This window comes from Littorina saxatilis, linkage group LG1 (genome assembly GCF_037325665.1).
Source record: "Littorina saxatilis isolate snail1 linkage group LG1, US_GU_Lsax_2.0, whole genome shotgun sequence".
Classification (NCBI taxonomy): Eukaryota; Metazoa; Mollusca; class Gastropoda; order Littorinimorpha; family Littorinidae; genus Littorina; species Littorina saxatilis.
The window spans coordinates 34,748,839-34,769,207 of NC_090245.1; the positions used below are offsets into that span (position 1 = coordinate 34,748,839).

Consider the following 20,369-nt stretch of genomic DNA (forward strand, 5'->3'; position numbering starts at 1 on the left):
TTTAGCGTGTTAAATTCATAGCTCAGAATCCAGTGACATTCTTTACTTATTTTTGATACAAGTCCATGTAAGCAAGCCAAAGAACATTTGTCGTGAAATTAACTGACGGATTGAGCTCCAAACTTAAGCATAGTTAATTAATTTGGTTGTTTAATCGACGAAAATGCACCGAAAATGGCGTACGTTGTCAACCATGGGACATCATTTACACGAAAGAGTTGTCTCCCTTGCCCCGCTCATACGGATAATTCCTTCTTTGACCCATGTAAACAAAATGCATTCGTACAGTTCATCGGAGTTCCTTCCGTAACTTCAAAGGGATCTAAAATGACTTGTTATGATTACAAGTGCAGGTTCTGCAAATTTGGAGACTTAAATACCTCCGAATTATGAGCTATGAATTTACGAAGTGGATTCACAGCGCGCGGCGCGTTGTGCAGCGTTGCGATTTACAACGCGCGGTGCTACGAGGAGCGCTGCGATTCACGACGCGCGATGTATTCTGCTGTTACATTTTCTTCACAATCGCAAAGTTTACAACAGCTACATCTATCTGATCTATTTGAGAAATAAAACTCAATAAAACAAAAAACAGAGCTCCATTCTCTCTCTCTCACTCTTTCAACTGAGTTCACCATATATCGCTGCGCCGATGTAAAACGTGCCTAAGTTCCGGCCTTGAATACTTGGCAGTCATATCACTACATGTCATTGCAATGGCTTCTACTATGGTAAGCAGCTGAGTTTTTAAACTGGGATGACGTTTTTAAACAAGTATCCGAGTACAGTGCCGCAGAACCGCTGTTAATCGGTGTAACACCAGTTAACACTTCAGCAGCCATTTTGGAATTCGCGCATGCGCAGATTGTTTTTTTCGTGTTTTTTTCCCCCGGTTGATTAGAACGCGTATATTCAGTCTGCAGAAAGTGCAATTTTGTAGTTTTGCAGCCCTGAAGTTGCTTTTGAGTGTCCAAAGAAAGAGTGTAAAGGTTCTAAGGATTACATCGGGCACACAAATACGCGATTTTTCTTGTTTTTCTGGTTGATTTGAACGCATGCGCAGATTGTTTTTTTCGAGTGATTGTTTTTTCTCCTCTTTCGGGTTCCTTCTTCGTTCCATGTAAGCGCTGGAACTGTTAACTGGTGTATAGATTCACTTGAGATAATATAATAGAGGTAGGTGCAATCAATTGTTAAAAATGTTGCTGATAATCATACATGTACAAAAATAAAGCGCGTCAACAATCTGCGCTGGTGAGAGCAATAGCCGCGCTCTGGGAATCGCTGCGCTGCACAACACGCCGCGCTCTGTGAATCGCCGCGCTGCACAGTGCGCCGCGCTCTGTGAATCGCTTGCCATGAATTTAACACGCTAAAGTTCAAGATTACCCATGTGCATTTATTTCAGTTTAACAGAGAAAAAATAACTGTATATATTTCCATATTAAATTATTCTTGGTGTTATTTGCCAAAGAACAACATTTTAGAGCCACCAAACTTCAAAGGGTTGCCACTGACACTGACTGACGAAGATAACCCCTTGTTAATGGACATAAATCGGCTTGGGAATCACAACAGTCATTAGATTACACGCCTTACGTCTAACAAAAGATGTGATATTTATAAGAATACGTTTCTCAGAGCCCCAAGCAGACTTACCCTGTAAATCTTTCTTCTCAGTCTTGTGCCGAGCTAGAATCTCGTCTCTGTCGGCCATGCTTGCTGAAGTCTCGGTTACCACAAACAAAATTACCAACCTTAGAAGCAAGGCACCTGTGCGCACCGAAACCACAAATGTCGCTCTTCTGTGTAAGAAATAAAAAGCTTGTCAGGAAGTGCTTGGGCTGTCTGCTTGGCTTGGCCACATGACCGAAATCGACTGGGAAAGACTGCAGCCTAGCCATTATTTTTCAAAATGGTAAGTTGTTTGAGACAATGCGTACTGGTGCCTTAATCTGTTGAGTGTCCTTTCTTAGCAGGAATAGCGAGCGATACATTGCTGTCGATGTATACGACCCTGTCTGTACCTGATCACTATCGTGAGTCATCATAGATGTTACTCAACTTACTGTCAACTGCCCACCAGTCGACTGGTTTTTGAGTTTCATTCAATGTGATCAGTGTGAAAAGAGTTAAGTGCAAAGACTATACCATGACTGGGATTGAATTTGCTTTAGTGCTCTGGATTGTTCTGCAATGGCACACCTTAATTCACTGAAACTTGGTACACAAATACATTATTTTGTTTTCCAGCCTCAAATCACACTGGTCATGTTGCTGCTTTATATGTTCTATTTTAATTTTTATGTGCAGGTGGAACAAAAGAAGTGTTTACATGTTTTTTTTATGAATGTTGACTTTTCATTTACATTTTTTTTGTATGTATCTTGTTCATCTGCTTTAAAGATTGATAGATTGAGGTTCTGGTTTTTAATTGTCATTGTCAATTACGATCAGGCCAAGAAAAAAATTCAATGTTTACAATTTCCAGACCGGCCCGATTTTTTCCTCCCGATCCTCCCCCCTCCCCCCCCCAAAAAAATAACAAAACTAAATTTTTCCTCCCGATCCTCCCCCCCCCCCCCCCCCCCCCACCCAAAAAAAAATAACAAAACTAAATTTTGCAGAGTTCACAAGAGAACAAATTACTCTTCTCCAAAATCCAATTAGGGACACAGCTCACACGATTTCTGACCAATCAAAAGCCATGTGCACCTGTGTAAATTATACACAACAAACGTCAATCCAAAAAAAATGAAAAAAATAACTGACCCAGTATTTCATTGGCCATGTCATCGGAAAACAAATTTTTTATTTTGGCCTTAAATGGTCCATAAACTAACGTTTTTGTTTTATGATTCTGGTACGTATTTAGTCAAGACTACACCTGGTTTTCTGGTACATACGATGTGTACAGTATTGACACACATGTACTACTCGTGCTGTGTAGCAGGTGTTAGTGTTCTTTCCTGTGTGGAATAATGAAATAATCAGCAATGTGTGTTAAATGGACTGTGTGCAGCATGGAAGACTGAAAGTCAAGACAACAGAGGAGCAACAAAAGGCAAAACAAGAAGAAAGAGCCAAGAAACTCAAGCTTTACACTGCTGCCACCTCAAAAGCTTTCCAAAAGGTAGGGGATAGAACTAGTTTTCTTTTTAACATTTATTAAGCAGGTGGAGAGCACAGCTTGTTTTGTTTTTATTTTATACATTTCAGCAATACATGTTTTTAATAAAATCATACATCACATCTTAGAAATTAGGAATGGAGTACTTGCTGCACTAGTGAAGTTTGAATTGCATGGGAGTTAGTTTGAATTGCATGGGAGTTTCTTTTTTTTTACATTCAAAATAAATTTAAAATTATGCACACAAACAAATACAACACAGATATATATATGTATGCACATGCATGTGAGTTCCCACACACAAACACTGCAAACGCAATGGGTTTTTTTGTTTTTCTTTAATTCTTGTCACCATGGAAGAATGGAATTTGTAGCAATGGTGTAATTTTAATTTTAAAGACCAAAGTTTTCTTCATATTTCAGAGAAAGGCTGGTGAGTTGGACACAGAACTGCTGGAGATCACAGGACAAGTTCTCCATGTCAACCCAGATTTCTACACATTCTGGAACATCCGTAAAGAAACATTTCTCCACCTCCATGATGCAAAGTAATTTCTTTTTCTCAAATTGTTTTAGTTTCATAATCATTTATACCTGTGGCCATTTCACCTACAGTCGAACCCACTTAAAACGAACACGCTAGTTACGAATTTTGACTTATAACGTATTAGTTTTAAGTTCCCAACTAAATACCTCTTTCTTCATGCTTAAAAAAAATGCTTAAAACGAATTCTTTATAACGAATTTATGCTTATAACGAGCACTTTTTGGATTCCCAAGCATGCATAATGTCTGTAATTTACTCACGCTTATGACGAAATCTTTAAACTCGTCCCGAGATCGACATATCACGGGAATTTGAGAAGTTTGAATACATGTGTCAAAGTCTTCCCTTGCGTCGACTGCTTGAACCATTGCTCAACCGATCACTGAATAAAGTTAAACTGATTACACTGTACTCACAAAACAATTTCAAATTTAGTATCAAAGTGATTGATAGCTCAGACACTGAACATGAATGACTGACTGACGTTTATTTCCTTCGCGAATACCAAAAACGAAACATCAATGTTTAGAACGGAAGCCATTGCCAAAAAATATAGATGCCAGAGTGGTTTCCCTTGGACAAGGGAAACCACACTCTCAACGTTTGCGTTCGCCGGTTCGCGATAGTTTATCAGTCAGTCAGTGTTTTCGATTTGGATTTGAACATCATGTTGCAACAAAAAAAAAACTAACTAAATTGGCCAAGGTTTGCTACCCGTCGCCAAGGTAAGTGATTCCGGACAAATGATAGGAACACCGCGAATGTGGACAGTGTCAGTGTGTGCGTGTGTGTGACCAAAAACGTAACAACTGGATGAAACATCTGTGTGCTCACTCTCACTCAAACTCAACAATCATCACTCAACATGAGACACACATGAACATGTAACTGAATATGTCACCTTATTGTCTAAACGTGAAGCAGCATGAAAGTTGCGAAAGAAACAAATTGAAACACCATAAAATGTACAAGACTTTAAAAAAAAATTTAAAAAAAAAAAAAAATCAATCAATTTTCTTAATACGAATTTTGGTTAAGACGAACTTTTTTTCCGATCCCCAGTGATTCGTCTTAAGCGAGTTTGACTGTATGTGGATTGTGTGTTATTGGTTTTCATTTGATAAAAGAAAATGTCATAACCAAATGTATTACATGAATGATGAAAGTAAATCATGAATTATGCTGTTGTTCCTCAGTTGAGATTTTATTGAGAAAAAACCAATGTGGTACATGAGTAGAGGCTTATACACAATGTACACATCTCCATTAGGTGCAAGATTTCACAAAAACCCAACATATTGTGGACCCCTTCCTCTGCTTTAAGACCTTGCTTTTTGATTTTCGTAAAATCATAGCTCAAATAAATTGTTAAGAACTGATTTTCTGTCTTTTCAAGGTCTTAAACTCAAGGGGGAGTGTGGTGGGATTCTTTATTTCCTTTTGGGGCTAGTGGAACTTCATCTTGTTTAATGACAGGGAGTCGGCTGAGCTGCAGAAGCTGTACAGAGGGGAGCTGGATTTCCTTGAGATGTGCCTGAAGGTGAACCCTAAGTCGTACGGCACGTGGCACCATCGCAGTTTTGTCATGGACCACATGCCTCAGCCTGACTGGGCGAGAGAGTTGGAGCTGTGCAACCTCTTTCTACAGTTTGACGAACGCAACTGTGAGTTATAGTCGATGATTGTGAAGGATTTAATGATGCGGATTTTTCTCCCCCACTGGAGGCTTCTTCAGGGCAATAGATAGAGCTGGAAAAAAATATACATGTATATATGTTACAGTCAAAACGGGAAATCAGTCATTACGGGTAATGACTAAAAGTTTTAGTCATTTCCGGAAATGACTGATTTGATCAGTCATTACCAGAATTGCCTAAAATCTTTAGGCATTACCCGTAAATGACTAAACTTTGTGAATATTTTTTACCCTTATTGCCTGACTGCTAGTCATGTTCAGTCATTACTGGTAATGTCTAGAGCATGTTTTTAGTCATTTACGGGTAATGACTAAAGATTTTAGGCATTTCCAGTAATGACTGATGAAAACCGTCATTTCCGGAAATGACTGCTAGTCAAGAAAATGCGGAATGTGAATACTAGCTCACTCGGCTTTCTGTCGATTACCAATACACATTATGTGAACTCTTGTTAACTGTAGAATTTTTTCCACAATTATGATTCACGATCACACTCGCTGAAGCACAGAAAGAGTTTGTAGATCAACACAGCCAGTATGTGTGTGTGTGTGTGTGTGTGTGTGTGTGTGTGTGTGTGTGTGTGTGCGTGTGTGTGTGTTTGTGTGTGTGTGTGTGTGTATGTGTGTGTGTGTGTGTGTGTGTGTGTCATTTACTTAAATTTTCCATTGATTTATTCTATTCTACTCCAGATTTCTGTTCAATTTATTGAATGTGTATTTGTCATTACAGCGTCAAAGTGTGTGTTCAAAACGGTTTAGTTGCAAGGGGTATTAACAGGGGGAGGGAGAGAGAAAGAGAGAGAGAGAGAGAGAGAGAGAGAGAGAGAGAGACAGAGACAAAGAGAGAGACAGAGAGAGAGACAGACAGACAGGCAGAGAGAGAGAGAGACAAAGAGAGAGAGAGAGAGGCACAGACAGAGAGAGACACAGACAAAGACAGAGAGAGAGATAATTCCATTTTCTTTAAATTTCTGTTCATTTTATCTTTTCTTTATTCCAAATTTCTGTTCATTTTATCTAATGTGTATTTGAAATAAAAGATTGACAAATGTTTAACATCAGAGTTGCGAATAGATTGAGAGATTATGCGGTTCGGGGTTTGAGCGCTTTATGGCGAAGGGAGTGCGTTCTATATAGCATTTCTATTGGCCGATCTGAGAAGTACACGCATTTAGTGCGCGTTTTATAGCAATTGGCTTTCGCACACACGGGTGCAACCTTCGTGTCTACCACTCTGTGTGTTTTATAGCCTTTGCAACCAAATAAATTTAATGTGTTTTTGCTTGATTTTTGAATTATTACTAAGTTTAATATTGACTTATGTTAAATATTGTATGGAAACACAATATCATGCATAATTGGATAAAAATTAGATGATTGTGGGGGAGCAAACTATGAAGACTCACAATTTTTGTAATAATGGGATTCATCTCAGAACATTTAGTTCATGTTCAGTCATTACTGGTAATGTCTAGAGCATATTTTTAGTCATTTACGGGTAATGACTAAAGATTTTAGGCATTTCCAGTAATGACTGATCAAAACCGTCATTTCCGGAAATGACTAAAAGTTTTAGTCATTACCCGTATTGACTGATTTCCCGTTTTGACTGTAACATATATATATATATTTTACCTTGTCTCTCATCAGAACCTAATAACATTTTTTTAAACTTATTACACAATGTTTTCAAACTTTTTTTATCTCATTTCTTGAATATTGGTAAACTGCTTTCATGTTGTAAAAGTATTGAGGGCAGTGTTTTGCGACCCTTCTCATTTGCTTTGTCAACATGAGGGGAATGCATCTCATGATTTAAACCAGTTGATGTAAATGTAATTTTTCCATTTCACATCTTGTCTACTTTAAGGGTGCAGGTTTTCATAGTAAATGCTAGCGTTTGATTGATCACATCTGTGAATTCTTTCATAATGAATAATTTAACAAACTAAAAAAGTTAGGTAATTACTGGTAAGTTTGATGATAGACAAAACATCAACCTGGTGGTTGTTGAAGTGGATGGACAATTAAATGATAATGAGATAATGAAAAGAAATTGAACTGAACATCTCTTGTGTGTTTCACAAGTTATCCATACTGCATTTCCTTTTCAGTTCACTGCTGGGACTACCGCAGATTTGTAGTGAAGAGATCCAAAGTGGCGGCAGTGGAGGAATTTGACTTCACCACGTCCAAGATTAGCAGCAACTTTTCCAACTTCTCGTCATGGCATTACCGCAGCAAGCTGCTACCCATCCTTCACCCAGACCCCACTCAGCCATCAGGCATCGCTCCACATGTTATACAGTCAGGTGTGTTTAGCTTGATGGTTCTTTGATCTGATAAACAAAGGGAAGTAAGCACTCTAAATGCATATAACATGTGTAATAGAGTAGGTGAGAGTTATTCGAAACCATTCTTCTGGCACCTGAGAGAGTAACAAGCGTTGAAATAAACAAGTGACTTTCATCCTCAAATGAAAACTTCATCCTCAAACGAAATCAAGTCTTAATGGTTCTTTGATCCTTCTGAAGAATCTGCATACAAAGTTGTGCTATGTTTTTGAGAACTTTTCCTCTAACTCTAAGCTGTAGGCTGCTGGTTTCAACTTTACAGTGTACGTTCCTTTTATGTAATAATTATGAGATGGTCTGCTGAATATAGGTAATGGAACAGCAATTAATACAGCTGTGCAATTTCCTTAATTGACCTACATGTTTTTGGGTCAGCGTGCAGCTGAATTCATTGTGTTTGTTGCTTACCGTATGTTAGTCATGTTTGTATAATTTTGAGTCGCTTTTGTAAAGCCCTATCTCCTCCAGTTGTTCTTTTCTCCTCCTTGTATTTAAGCTGAACATAAGGGGGGATTTTTGTGATTGTGAGGTTATGGCATTTTAATGCTGTGAAATAACACAACCATTGCGATTTTGATTTGTCTCCAGAATTTGAGCTTGTGCAGAATGGATTATACACAGACCCAGATGATCAAAGCAACTGGTTTTATCACAAGTGGCTGCTTGGACGAGGTCAGCACATTTATATTTTTTATATTTCAGTGTATGTATGTCAGCCTCCTATGTAGAAGGTTGCGGGTTTGAATCCCAGCTGCGCTTGGTGGGTTAAGGGTGGATATTTTTCTTATTTCGCGGGTCAACTTATGTGCATACCTGCTAGTACCTCATCTCCCCTTCATGTGTACATGCAAGCACAAGACTAAGTGCGCACGTAAAAGATCCTGTAATCCATGTCAGAGTTCGGTGGGTTATAGAAACTCGAAAATACCAAGCATGCATCTCCCAAAAGCGGTGTATGGCTGCCTAAATGTCAGGATAAAAACGGTCATACATGTAAAAACCGTGGGAGTTTCAGCCCATCAAGGAAGAAGATGCCAGTTTCAAATACCCATCATCCAATTATTTTTCTCACAATAAAGTTGTCAAGTTTGAATTGGGTTTAGAAGCGTTCAAAAGTTGATTGACATTTCTGCATGAGTAATTTGTAAGTGACCATTTGAGCCATACATTTTGATAATCTTTTCATTTTCATGCAGTATGGCTATTTATTTTTAATTTTCTAGAATTTCTTTTACAAAACAGGTAGAAGTCATAGTCAGTTTTTGTGGGTTTTCTTTTACACTTTATATTTCTTTGTTTTTCTCCAGGGGAACAAAACCAGAGGATAAACTATGCATACATATCCTGCGTGAAGAAACAGATACTCGTCTCTTTCACAAAAGCTATAAAGGTATGTTACAAATAAAAATGTTCCAGTCTCAAAATAGATACAAAGCCATGTTTAATAATATGGTTGGATGTGCGAATAGAAATCTGTAATATGTGTATATTCTTGAATCAAAAAACTAGAAAGGTTAAGTTTATGGAAGACTTAAAAATTTTGCTTTGTCCATTTTGAAAGCGACAACAGTACAGAAACAACTCACAGTACCCTTTACCATCAATTTGTATCTGTTGTGTACCTTGTTTGTCTGTTTTGAAAGCCGATACGAAGAAGTTCTTTTGAACGTTTTGTTGTGTCTATCATCAAATCTTCCATAAACTTAACCTTTCTTGGTTTTTTGACTCTTGATGTTAGAACCTGAGCAGTCTGTCTGTTTCCGAGATTTGTAATTGTATGTTCATGAATTTGCATAAAAGAAAGGGGGGAAAAAAGACATGCATTGAATTTTACCAAACTGAGCAGCATTTTTGGTGAACTGCTTAAAAGTAAAAAACATAAGTATCAGTTCACTTTGAGTCACGTTTTGCTTCAGACATAAGCATAATGTTTGATGTGTTTATATATATGTGATTTTTGTTTTCAGATTGGTGTTGCTAGCTGTGAAGTGCTTTTGAACAAATCCAAGGTCAATGTCACGTGGACCAACCAGAATGGGACATCAGCTTTCTCAACATTGTGGATATCCTTCCCAGAGTTCATTTGTCTTTGATATGTATTGTAAAAAATAGCCTTGCCTCCCACCTTTAATGATAATCAACGTTTTTTTCTATTTTTTAAATAGAATTGTTTTTAAATTTTATGACCGTCGTTTTTTGATGAACACCTTTTATAGTATCATGCACACTATGGTCATAACCTTCTTGACTTCGGGGTAAATCCTGTGACAGCATGCATATTAATTGCTGCATGTTGATAGTTAGCTGATTTAAATGATGGGTAACCCCAGAAGGAATGTTTGAGATCCAAGCAGGGGTTGTATGAACATTATTATTCCCCCACCCCTATAACTGAGTATGACTGCCTAAAATGGCCATGCACATAACAGCCTACTTGTCAACCAAAAAAGGAATGCATGTGGAGTTGAAGCCCATGAACGCAGAAGAAGTATGAACATTATGTTCACTGTTGTTGTCTGTCAAGGGAATGGTTGATAGTTAGTCCTTCAATCAAGTGTGTTTCTGCATAAGGTTACTTTGTAAAGACTAGTCTTGGTCTTGAGTCAAGAAGTCATCATCTGTCATGAGTTCGACATTATAATCACTGTTATTCCAGCATTTCTGTTCATGTTATTGTACAATTAATATTGAAACACTCTTACATTTTCCTTAACAAGTGAAAGTAGGGGAGCTAGAGGGGGAGGTACCCGACTGCCTGGGAAAAGGGGACCAAGACACACAGGTAGAAATCCAGGTGACACAGGGAGGAGAACAGGTGTGTCATCACTCACTCATCATACCTTCTGGCAAAGAAGAAGCTACATTTCAGTGGCAGGCATCCGACCTCGGTGCTCACTTTCGGTAAGATTGCTTCAGTTTCCCTTTATACATGAAAGTATACCCAAAGGCCTTGATTCTTTAGATATTGAGTTGGTAGACAATTTCATCTTCGTGGACATATGCAAGTTTTTCAGGTTTATTTTGTTTTCCAGTGTTTCAAGCATCATAGACACATGCATGTACGCACACACACACACACACACACACACACACACACACACACACACACACAGATCGAGCTGCATGCACACCTCAAATGAAACTGCTCATTAAAATACTTTTAAGCTTATATATCCTTGAGTGTTTCATGATATACTGAAGAAGCTGAATGAAATGACTTCCATAACTGCGCACCATATGTTATATTTTGTATTGTTCTTGCAGGCGAGATTTATGTGCAATGGATGAAGAAACATTACGCAGAGAGCTGGACACCGTCAGTGAGTTACAGGAGGTGGAAAACACAAATAAATGTAAGGTTCTTCAGACAGATCTTTTTGTTAGCTCAGTTTTCTTTTATTTTTATGGAACTTTACGCCTCATTTGCATTAAAAGTAGCATGTGCATTTTTTTCTCTCTCTAACTGTGTGTTTATCTCTGTGTCTTTCTGTCTGTCTTTATAATGTGTGTGTGATTGCAAGTGTGTGTGAGTGTGACTGTGTGTGTGGGTGCATTAGTGTGAAGAGAAACATAACTGACATCAATGGTTTAGAGCACAATGCATGAGTTTCTGTTTGGGTAATCTGATAAGATTTGTTTGTCTAAAAACGCAGAATACAGCAACCAAACCACACTATAAATCAAAAGTTGCAGCCTCTAAATGTTTATTTATCTTGAACAGGGGCCATGCTGACAGTGGTGTTGCTGATGAAGTCAGTGGACCCTGTGAGCTACCAGGAATGCATCATCTCTTTTCTCCACCAGCTGCAATCTTTGGATTCCACCAGGAACAACTACTACTGTGACCTTCGTAAGTCTATATTTTATCAGCTTTTGATTGAAGAGAAAAGGAGACCGTGCTGTTCATTTTGTATCAGATAGGATGGAACACAATTTTTTAGGCTGATCGATGTTTCTTGAAATAACTTGTCTTTTTTTATGTGGCTGTGGAAGAGGTGTGCACCTGAAAACAATGAGACAAAGCAATGCCACTGATCATTTGAGCCCAGTGATAATGTAGGTGTCTAAGTTACTATAAGAAAAAACATTAGCTCTCATGTGTGCTCTTATGTGCAATGTTCGTTTGATATAACTTATTGACTGCAAATATTTTGGGATGTCGTTGTTTTGTTTGAATTAACAAATTGCCTTTCTTTACATACAGGTAGCAGATTTATTATTGAGACTGCCCTAGAGACCTCAGAAAACCTGACATCCATGCAGCTAAAGGGACAGAACTTGAGCACCATGAGTCGTACAGAGTTACTACCCCTGCTGCAAGATTTAGACCTGTCAGACAATGTTCTGAAACGAACATCAGGCTTCAGTTTTCTGCAGCGCCTTCAGCGTTTAAATCTCTCCGGAAACCAGTTGACAAGTTGTCAGGGTCTGGCCCGGCTGACTTGCTTGACCACCCTTGACCTCAGCAACAACTGTATCCTTTGATTGTTTACATAGTTCTTGACAAGAGTGGAGTAATTTAATTCAGAATGATCCATGATGCTGATAAGTAATCTGTTACAATTCACTGTATATTGCACTGTAACCATTGCAACCAGGTACTGTATTTTTAGCCTATTTAAGCTTTCAAGGTACTAATTTAAGCTTTTTGCAATTTGGTGTACATGTAGCATCAGATGTATGGCTTACGGAAAATGTAGTTCTAACCTAAAACATAGCATTACTGGTCTTCAATCAACAAGGCTTTGCTGAAAATGGACATGAAAAGCAAGTTGTTTTTGTGGGTTGTTGTTTGTTTGTGTGGTTTTTTTGTGTGTTTTTTTTGGGGGGGGGGGGGGGTAAAGGATAACATTGCAGATCAACAATAATGATTAAAAATAACACTTACCAGACATTTTCATCCTTGACTCTTACCAGCCATTCCAACAGTGGACAAGATCAAACCCCTCCAGTCGTGCAAGCAGCTGAGCACACTGAACCTGTCTGGCAATCCCCTCTGTGAGGATCCCTGTGCTGCTGATAAACTGAGAGAAATCTTGCCTGGCACGGAGATAAAACTGTCAAAAGAGGACTCTTAACCTTCCTAGCCACATGTAGGCTTGCTTGTTCATCCGAGATTATGATGTGTGAATGTGAGGATATGACTGAGAAATTGTGTGCATGTTGAGAGCAGCTTGAAATTTACACGAGTGTTAAGCTTTGAAAAAGTGACTTGTGAGTGGTAGCAAAAACTTGCGGTGTGTGTGTCACAGCGAGCATGTGAGTGTGCAAGAACTGTGCAGCATAACACCCAGTTGCTGAATGTAATTTAAAATCAATTATGTGAGGCACATGTCAATAATCTTGGAGACTTTAAGAATGCGTGTCTTATTTTTTACATGATGGATCAATGAGATAAATCTTAATAATGTTGGCATTAGTCTGTACTAAGGTTTTTCTTTAGCATTGCGGAGCTAGGATTAACCCTGTTCTCACTTCACTGACTCCCAAGAGCAAGGCATACGTGCCCACTAGTTTCATGCAATTCCGTTGTTGCCAAGCATGGGAATGCCTCTAGATACCTTGTTGCTGCTGCTTGGTTGGTCATGTGCACGTGACCTTATACAGTACATGTAGTGGTAAAAAGGAACCATGGAACAGGATGGGACATTAGTTTTATGCATACATGTATATCCTGTTGTCATTTGTGTGCGAGAAATGACTCGTTTCCAGACAAGACTGGAAACAAATCAGGTATAAAAATGTCCTTTTGATCAGTTTCATGAAATTTTTGTCAAAAGAGTAGACAGAAAAAATCTTTTCATTGGTAACTTTCATGCTCTGATTAAAGGTACAGCCGTTGTTGTTTGAAATCATGGAACTGATTTGATTTCTGTATGTGAAGTGTTTTTGTCCTGTTATGCCTGTCATTCCATGTTAAAACTGGATCAGTTGCTTAATTGTGATAACAGGAACAAATGTACCTGAACAAATTTGCTTCTTACGGGGGTTTTGTTCTAATTCAGCGTGTGCTTTGTCTTCATAATAAACTGTATTATTTCCAACTTTTTTGTATTTGCACTTTATGCGTTCAGACAGTCTATCTCACAAAACTCTTCTCAGTTGAGGCTGATAGTTACACGGGTCTATGTGTGTATGGCACTGGCAGATGTGATCAAACAGAAACTGAAGATGTTCATGAAAGTATTTCATGTAAACAGCACATGTACCACCGAAAGTTTCAAAATGTTCTTGTGATCGCTCATTTGGAAATGATCTGTAGTACTGCACAGATGAATTTTGAATAACAAAGAAAATGAACATCTTTACTTTCTGTTAAATCATGCCAAGCATAAATGTTATTTTTACAATGGTTGCAAGAGCATTAATATTCATGTGACTGATGACAGAGCAATACTTTGAGTGCAATGGCCATCAAATTGAAAAGGCTCCCTTCACAGTAAACACATATTGACTTGCCTGACTTTAACAATAGGGCAAACACAAAAGTATACAGGAACAATCACTCACTCATGGCCACACACAAACAACAGATTGAGACACTCAGCAACATTTATTTTGATATTAAAAGATGCTATTTACCCAAGCAGCAGTAAAAAGTTGTGTCATGCAGGTGTGGATCTCCTCCACTGAAAGAAGACAATTTTCACACAGCAAGATATATGTATCCAAGGCATGCAACTAGTGTCAATCAGCGAAACAGATTAATCAACAAATTCAAACTCTGCACAGGAAGCCGGCAGAGGAGGGATGGTCCTATCCAATATAAAAGCCTGGGCAGATGTGAGATAGTGAATAGAGTTGTTTTAATGGGAAGGACTGCGCCTGTGTGTAATTACACTGTCCTGTCTATACAGCATATGATGTTGGAACATCATTTCTTACTTCTCTCAGACAGCCGCCCCCCCCCCCCCCCCCCCCCTCTTTTTAAATGCCCCACAAGTCGGGGTGAGATTCAACATATGAACTTGTACATGTACATCAAATTACAAAACGTTTCATGACATACCACAGACTTCACAAGAAGCACTTTGTTCAAATGATAATTAAGCACCACTTGAAATGTAACACGTGTAAAGCAAAGAGAAGGCGTAAAATGCAAATATCAAGTGCACACTTAAAAAAAGAAAGTTATTCTTAATCAGCATTACTTTCCATCCTTGAAGCATATATACTAATGCAGACACTCAGTCTAGAGCACAGCAAACTTGCGTCAGCTGGGAAACAACAAATTAGTTTTCATGCTAGAAGTCAATGAACAGGAAAAGACAGTTTTCACTATATTATAGTGATCAACCTTTAGCTTAACACACACTTCATCCGCATGCAAAATGACATCTGTGCACTACAAGTAACACAATAAACATCATGGCTGTATTTGTGTGCATGATATCAAAGGCGCAAAAACTTGTATTGCATCACAAGTACTTGGTGCGCTTGTTTCTAACATGTATGAACACAAATTCGGTGCCAGGTAAGTGATAAGATGATTTCATTTTCAGCAGCTTCTCTGGAATGTTCAACCACTTGCAGACCAATTTGGAAGAGTTCTATCATATTTTTGTTCTTTGAATTTTGGCAATAGGATTAGAAGACTGTTACTGTGACATTGCTAGATCCTCAGGTTTGTAATACTTGGTCAATTAATACTAGACATACATGCCTACTTGGGAGAATGCCAGGAGAAATCACTGTTGCCAGGGCAATTTTAGATTTTAATGGGAATATCATGACGCCTGCTCCATAATAATGTAAACAACTACGCATTAATTCAGATTGGCACAGCGTTATCTTTGCTGCCAATTCTGTAGTGCTTAAAAACCGTACTCATAAACCATGACAACCCCCCCACAGACCTGCCTGCCCTCAAGAAACAAATTAAGTATGCCAATGTTTTTATTTTATCATTCTTAATTTCAAAATAGCATTGCCATGGAGACGGAGAGTGACAACTCAAACTGCTGACGCTTAGCACAAACCTACTAAAGAGGTCTGGGGGCATGCCCATCCCTCCACCCTTCTGCGCAAGAAAGCACATGGTGCAATGTATCCCCCCCCCCCCCAAAAAAAAAAGGGGAAACAAAATGAGAACACAAAGAACTGAACATGCACCAAATAAATGTGTTTTCACTGACCTGATGATCTGAATAATTCGTATTTGGTCTCCCCCCCCCCCCAAAAAAAAAAAAAAAAATTCTTATAATATCAAGTTTATAAATCGTAAAATTGCTAATTATAATGTGTATGGGTAGGCAGGTCTGCTCTAGATAACTCATCCTTTGCAGTTAGTAAGGAAAACCCAGAACCAGACATTTCTGGCGTAAGTTCATCTTATCTTTACTTTCACAAAAAGTAGAATTTTTTCTGTGTGTAAGCATACAATCTGAAAACCTGTTGAAGAAGTAATGTAAGAAAGCAGTATGGTGTACACAAAGCAAATGTACAAATGTGAACAAGCCTGATGACTGCACAAACATCCAATAAAAATATTATGCTAAAAACATCCATACAGTTAATATTTCGAAGATCATGCATTAAAATTTAAACCAGCTTTCGCTTTGTATATTTTCAAGCTTACTCAAGTTACTGTGACATACAAATGAGTGTAAAAGTGATACACTTTGACATTGTGTGACTGCATTCAGATAAAAATAAAAATAAAAGTCTTGATCAAAGCACAATGGTCATAAATCACTGATTTAATTATGAAGGTAGGAAGAATAGTAAATACAGTGAAACCCCCTTTTAAGACCCCCTGATTGATTAAAGACTCACTGTTTTCTTAGATTTTCTGTTTATGGCATGCCTGTGTAAATGTCGCCCATTTTAAGCCTTCCTCCTTCTGAAGGCCTGATTTTCTCAGATTTGTTGAGGTCTTAAAAGAGGGATTGTGGCGGGGATGTAGCTCAGTCGGTAGCGCGCTGGATTTGTATCCAGTTGGCCGCTGTCAGCGTGAGTTCGTCCCCACGTTCGGCGAGAGATTTATTTCTCAGAGTCAACTTTGTGTGCAGACTCTCCTCGGTGTCTGAACACCCCTGTGTGTACACGCAAGCACAAGACCAAGTGCGCACGAAAAAGATCCTGTAATCCATGTCAGAGTTCTGTGGGTTATAGAAACACGAAAATACCCAGCATGCTTCCTCCGAAAGCGGCGTATGGCTGCCTAAATGGCGGGGTAAAAACGGTCATACACGTAAAAGCCGAGGGAGTTTCAGCCCATGAACGAACAAACAAACAAAAGAGGGATTCCACTGTATATCAAATAATAAATTCTGTGCACAGAAAAAGCTTAAATAGAAGTGAACACAATGTTGAGACTTTATCACAGTTGCAAATCACTCTAAAAGTCTCCATTTTAAACTACAGCGGTACTGACCATGATAAACACTCTTGGAGCCTATCACAAGTGTACCCATATTGCAGATGGCCTTACATGAGTTATACTTTATTCAAGGTGATGGTCAAAGGGACGACAAAATGTCCTTATCGCAAGGTGTCCTGTCATTGGAAGGGCCTGAAACTACAGGTACAACTGTAAGTGTAATCATAATACTCTCTCCACCTCATCTTAGTCCTACTGTTTCCCTAGATCTCTATATGAATGCCAGAAACTGTGCACAAGCCCTTCCTTCTGCCTCCCCCTGTCCCCTAAAACTAGTCACAATCTTTTTTCTCCTTTTGTAGTAGGTCTCTCCACATACAACACAAACTAGTCAGAATCCTCTTCTTTTGCCTCCTCCTCTTTCCTTAGGTCTCTACATGCACACCTAAAACTAACCACAATCTTCCTCCTCCTCTCCTCCCTCTTGTACATAAAACGGAAGCTAGTCACAATCCTCGTCTTCCGCCTCCTCTCCCTCTCCCATTTCTTTCTGTGCACGCTTCATGTATGCCTTGTACGAGGTCCCCAGCTCTGCCTCCCCATACTCGTCTTCATCATCATCACTGCTGGAAGAGTTGAAAAGGTGGAGTCTGGTTCCCACAGCTTCTGACAGAAAGTCGTCATCTCTGTAGCTGTAAGACCTGGGCTCTGCCATACTCAGCATTTCTGAAACCAAACATTTTACTTTTTTCAGTTCAGTGTTTCATCTGGAAATTCATGCTACTGGAACAATGTTCTAACACTAACAGTAACAGACAGTCAAGCAGACACTCACCAAACCAATCAACTACTCTTTTATGCTCCATTTACATGCTTTCCTTAGTTCCTATAAAAATGTGCGTGTGTGCTGAGTGTGTACGAGTGTGCGATGGAAAGTCAATGCTAGCTCAGTAGCTGGAACAAAATGAACCATCAAACAGGACTTGGTTAATGATGCTCACACACGACTAACTGGTGTTACAGTATTAAACACACATGAACAAGATTTCAAAATCTCACCTGGATCAAACTCATCGTCAGAATTATCTGGGTCGTCATCAGGGTAGTCATTTCGCCAGTTGCTCTCGTCATTGCTGTCGTCTTCATCATCGTAAACCTGGTCACACTCGACGTCACGGTCATTCTCGGTTACCAGCTCGTCATGCAACGCTTCAATCGACAAAATGTTCTCAAGATCTCTGAAGTTGTACTGCTGGTTGTTGTTGTTGATGTAGTATAGGTCATAAACATAGCTGCTCTCAGGTACCGCAAGAGCAGGCTGGCTGATGAGGCTTTCACCATTCAGCGTAATTCCACTTCCAGACTGTGCAGAGGGCTGGCTGGTCGAACTTCTAGTACCAGTGCTGTCCTGCTCAACGTCGAAAACATGGACCATCGAGCCGTCACTTGCAGGTGATGCACCATTTAACTGACCAACACTGTTGTCACTGCTTGAAGTTGAAGGACTGGCCTCACTGCTCCCTCCTGCTTCTGAGTTAGAACCAGACACACTATGCCCAGCAACACTCTGACTTGTCTTAACAGTCACTTTCTGTCGTTCTTTTTGGTCTGTGAGATGAGCGCCTTGTGACTCATCACCTTCTGAATCTGAAAGACCTTCAGTGTCAGCACTGTCTGCAGGTAAAGCTCTATTGCTGTTCACAATCTTATACCTATTAGCCTTTGCCTTTGCTCTCTTCTCTTCTCGTGTTTGCTGTACTGGCTTGGGTTCATGGGCCTTGTAGTGTGTCTGCAACTGGTGCCGTCGCAAAGCTTTCTGCACTTGTTTGGAAACTGTGTCTTCCTGAAAAAAAAATTTTTTTTTTTAAAAAAGAAGTAATATTCAACACGAAGACCAAGCAACAAATACAAAACCTTTACAAATGTGATATTGTCTACTATCAATCAATCTCAATCAATCAATCAATGAGTCTTATATCGCGCATATTCCGTGGGTACAGTTCTAGGCGCTCTGCAGTGATGCCGTGTGAGATGAAATTTTATACGGCCAGTAGTACTAGACACTATGAATGAATGGGAGCAGTCTATAGTCACCCACCCAGGCCAGACAATAAGACATTGAGACAAGTGCCCCTTGTCATGATAAAACAAATTAACCATAGCTCCTCCCCTTTTAGTGCCTTAATTTGTTGCATCTGCCTTATTTATTGAAGTTACCCTTCCCTTCCTGTAGTATTAAAAGTTTTCTTCCACTTTTAGTTTCCCAATAGTTTCTCAACTACTATCCCTGGAGCACCTACCAAGCTTTTCCCCCCAAAGCAAGTACAGTGGCACCCCATTTTAAGACCTCCCCAAATCTGAGGAAAACAGGTCTTAAAAAGAAGGGAGTCTTAAAAGGGGGTAAAATTACAGAGGTTATATACAGAAAGTCTTAGAAATCATGGTCTTAAAAGGGAGGGAGGCTTAAATTAGGGGATCATAATTCTTATTCTTAATAGGGGGTTCCACTGTATTTGACGTTCAGTTGTGCTTTCTGTGTACTGACTGTTTTTCATTGGTTCATTCAGAGATACTGTAGCAATATCTGGTTCATTGTAGCTGCTGGTCTCATGCTTATGGTAACTAAAGTTAGCCTGATAATTGATATAATTCAAAACGCAGAATTGTCTAGAGTCTGCGCACTTGCAGAGACTGCATGGTGAACTTAAAAAGGTGATCCACTGTAATCTGTCAGATAATGGTGATTCAGATTGAAAACCATTGGGCTGTTTGTTTGTTTCTTATAGTGTAAAAGTTAACTAGTGCGCTGACTCACATTACATTGTGATTCACAGAACTGTCTGGCTCAGAGTCAGAGTTTCACACCACACTCACCTTTGATTTCACGGTTGTCACCAAACTGAGACAAAACTTGTTCGTTTCATTCGTCTGGGGGGTAGCTGTTCTATTCTTCTTGTACTGGATTATCAGACTTTCGGCTGGATCTTCGTCTAGCCTTCTCTTCACGCGGATGATCGCAGCCATCTCTTACGTCCTCTTTGCGTCCAGCTTTCGCTTTGATCTCGCTGACAAATAACGCGGGCGAGAAACTAAACGAGATTTCTACTTTCGTTTTTGTGTAAATAGACAGAGCTATGCAGTTAACTTATTCGTAGTCTTTTCCGCACTGCTGAAAACCTCATTACAATAACCATTTGACATAGAATAATCTTTTAGCATAATTATAGTTTGTGTATTGTGAAAAGTTCTGTATTTGAGTGGATCTGCACTTCCAGGCAAAGCTAGCTGGCTCTATTATATTTCATGCTCAAACAAAATCA

At 39.2% G+C, this 20,369-nt stretch overlaps 3 protein-coding genes across 3 annotated transcripts in view; 1 reads left to right on the top strand and 2 right to left on the bottom strand.

The window, feature by feature from the left end:
* The window catches only part of LOC138968153 (deubiquitinase OTUD6B-like), a 35,459-nt gene extending 33,662 nt beyond the window's left edge, over nucleotides 1-1,797 (bottom strand). Inside the window, exon 1 of the mRNA XM_070340718.1 lies at nucleotides 1,660-1,797. Coding sequence (XP_070196819.1) covers nucleotides 1,660-1,717 — 58 coding nt within the window. The 5' untranslated portion in view covers nucleotides 1,718-1,797. The remainder of the gene's footprint in view (nucleotides 1-1,659) is intronic.
* Nucleotides 1,797-13,771, top strand: LOC138968130 (geranylgeranyl transferase type-2 subunit alpha-like). Its single transcript, XM_070340698.1, has 13 exons — nucleotides 1,797-1,918; nucleotides 3,023-3,133; nucleotides 3,554-3,678; nucleotides 5,154-5,341; nucleotides 7,488-7,685; nucleotides 8,316-8,399; nucleotides 9,035-9,117; nucleotides 9,695-9,790; nucleotides 10,450-10,628; nucleotides 10,992-11,080; nucleotides 11,449-11,577; nucleotides 11,932-12,201; nucleotides 12,645-13,771. The coding sequence occupies exons 1-13, from the start codon at nucleotides 1,916-1,918 to the stop codon at nucleotides 12,803-12,805; spliced, it is 1,716 nt and encodes a 571-aa protein (XP_070196799.1). The 5' UTR covers nucleotides 1,797-1,915; the 3' UTR covers nucleotides 12,806-13,771.
* A 490-nt stretch (nucleotides 13,772-14,261) lies between these two features.
* On the bottom strand, nucleotides 14,262-20,101 carry LOC138968141 (probable RNA polymerase II nuclear localization protein SLC7A6OS). Its single transcript, XM_070340709.1, has 3 exons — nucleotides 19,924-20,101; nucleotides 18,109-18,892; nucleotides 14,262-17,775 (listed from the first exon to the last, which is right to left on the bottom strand). Exons 1-3 carry the CDS (start codon nucleotides 20,071-20,073, stop codon nucleotides 17,552-17,554), a joined length of 1,158 nt encoding a protein of 385 aa, XP_070196810.1. The 5' UTR covers nucleotides 20,074-20,101; the 3' UTR covers nucleotides 14,262-17,551.
* Nucleotides 20,102-20,369: the final 268 nt, after the last annotated feature.